Source organism: Merops nubicus, unplaced genomic scaffold, assembly GCF_000691845.1.
Source record: "Merops nubicus isolate BGI_N331 unplaced genomic scaffold, ASM69184v1 scaffold36199, whole genome shotgun sequence".
Taxonomy (NCBI): domain Eukaryota; kingdom Metazoa; phylum Chordata; class Aves; order Coraciiformes; family Meropidae; genus Merops; species Merops nubicus.
The window spans coordinates 1-1052 of NW_008633625.1; the positions used below are offsets into that span (position 1 = coordinate 1).

Consider the following 1052-nt stretch of genomic DNA (forward strand, 5'->3'; position numbering starts at 1 on the left):
CAGGCGCTGCCCCACCTCGCACAGTGAGTCGCAGCCTCTGGCTTTGCCCCCGTTCCCCTCTGCCCCCTCCTCTGCCAAGTCGGACCCTCCGTCTGGTCGTGTCCGGGGGCAGCGCCGGGTCCCGGCCCCTCGCACGGCCCCTTGCACCAGCTGCCTCCTGCTGTGGTGACAAGACCCTGCAGCGAGCCCGTGCTCGGGTCCATGAGCCCCACGTGGCTCGTTTTTGGGGCACGGGACAGCCTCCTTTTAGAAAGGCTTTTGATGCCTCTAGGCTGCAACACTGGCGTTTTAATGTCTTTACAGATATCCTCGATAACAGTCGCGTTATCAGTGAGGATGGCAAGAGGAAGGTAGGTGCTGTTGTGCACAGCTCTGTGGTTCTCGTCCCTGCTGCCCATCGTCAGGAGGTTGCCCTGGCTCGTGTGACAGCTCTCCAGGCTGCACCTTGCTGCCAGGACAGAGCACGGGACAAGTGTCCAGGCTGCATTTCAGCCAGTGGTCACGGAAGGAGAAGTTAAAAAGGGAAGTTTGATTTGCATGCTCCACTGTGGGCATTTTTGGTGTGATAAGAGGAGGAAGGGGATGTGTGCATCTGTACGGGCAGGGTTTGAACCAAGGTGAGAGTCAGCCAGGCTGCTGGGGGGTCATGCATCCTGCAGAGATCTCCAGATTTGCTCAGAGTAAAGATGTGTAGTGAAAGGTTTGGGTTGGGGTTTTCATGAAGAAGCATGATGCTTTGGAGGAACTTAGAAATGCCTTTTTGGTTGTTTACAGTCTCTTTAGACGTGTCGTTCATTCTGTTCTTTTTCCATCTGTACAACTCCCAGCTGAAGGATCTGCTGCACTATTACTATCCCATTGAAATCGATCCCAACCGGACCCTGGAAGAGAAACGGCCCCTCATGGTGGAGTGGTGAGTGCTCGTATGTGAGGAGCTTGACCTTGTCCTGGCAGCTTCTTACCCCCGAGGGCCACAGGACACAAGGCTTGAACTGTCTCTAGGTGTGGCAGGGGAGTTTTAGTCACTATTTTGCTGACTGCCCTAACACTGC

General features: G+C 55.2%; 1 protein-coding gene across 1 annotated transcript in view; it reads left to right on the plus strand.

Moving 5' to 3' along the window:
• Nucleotides 1-7: 7 nt before the first annotated feature.
• The window catches only part of NT5C3B (5'-nucleotidase, cytosolic IIIB), a gene marked incomplete at both ends in the record, with an annotated part of 3686 nt that continues 2641 nt past the window's right edge, over nucleotides 8-1052 (plus strand). Inside the window, 3 exons of the mRNA XM_008948325.1 lie at nucleotides 8-23; nucleotides 304-350; nucleotides 828-914. Coding sequence (XP_008946573.1) covers nucleotides 8-23; nucleotides 304-350; nucleotides 828-914 — 150 coding nt within the window. The remainder of the gene's footprint in view (nucleotides 24-303; nucleotides 351-827; nucleotides 915-1052) is intronic.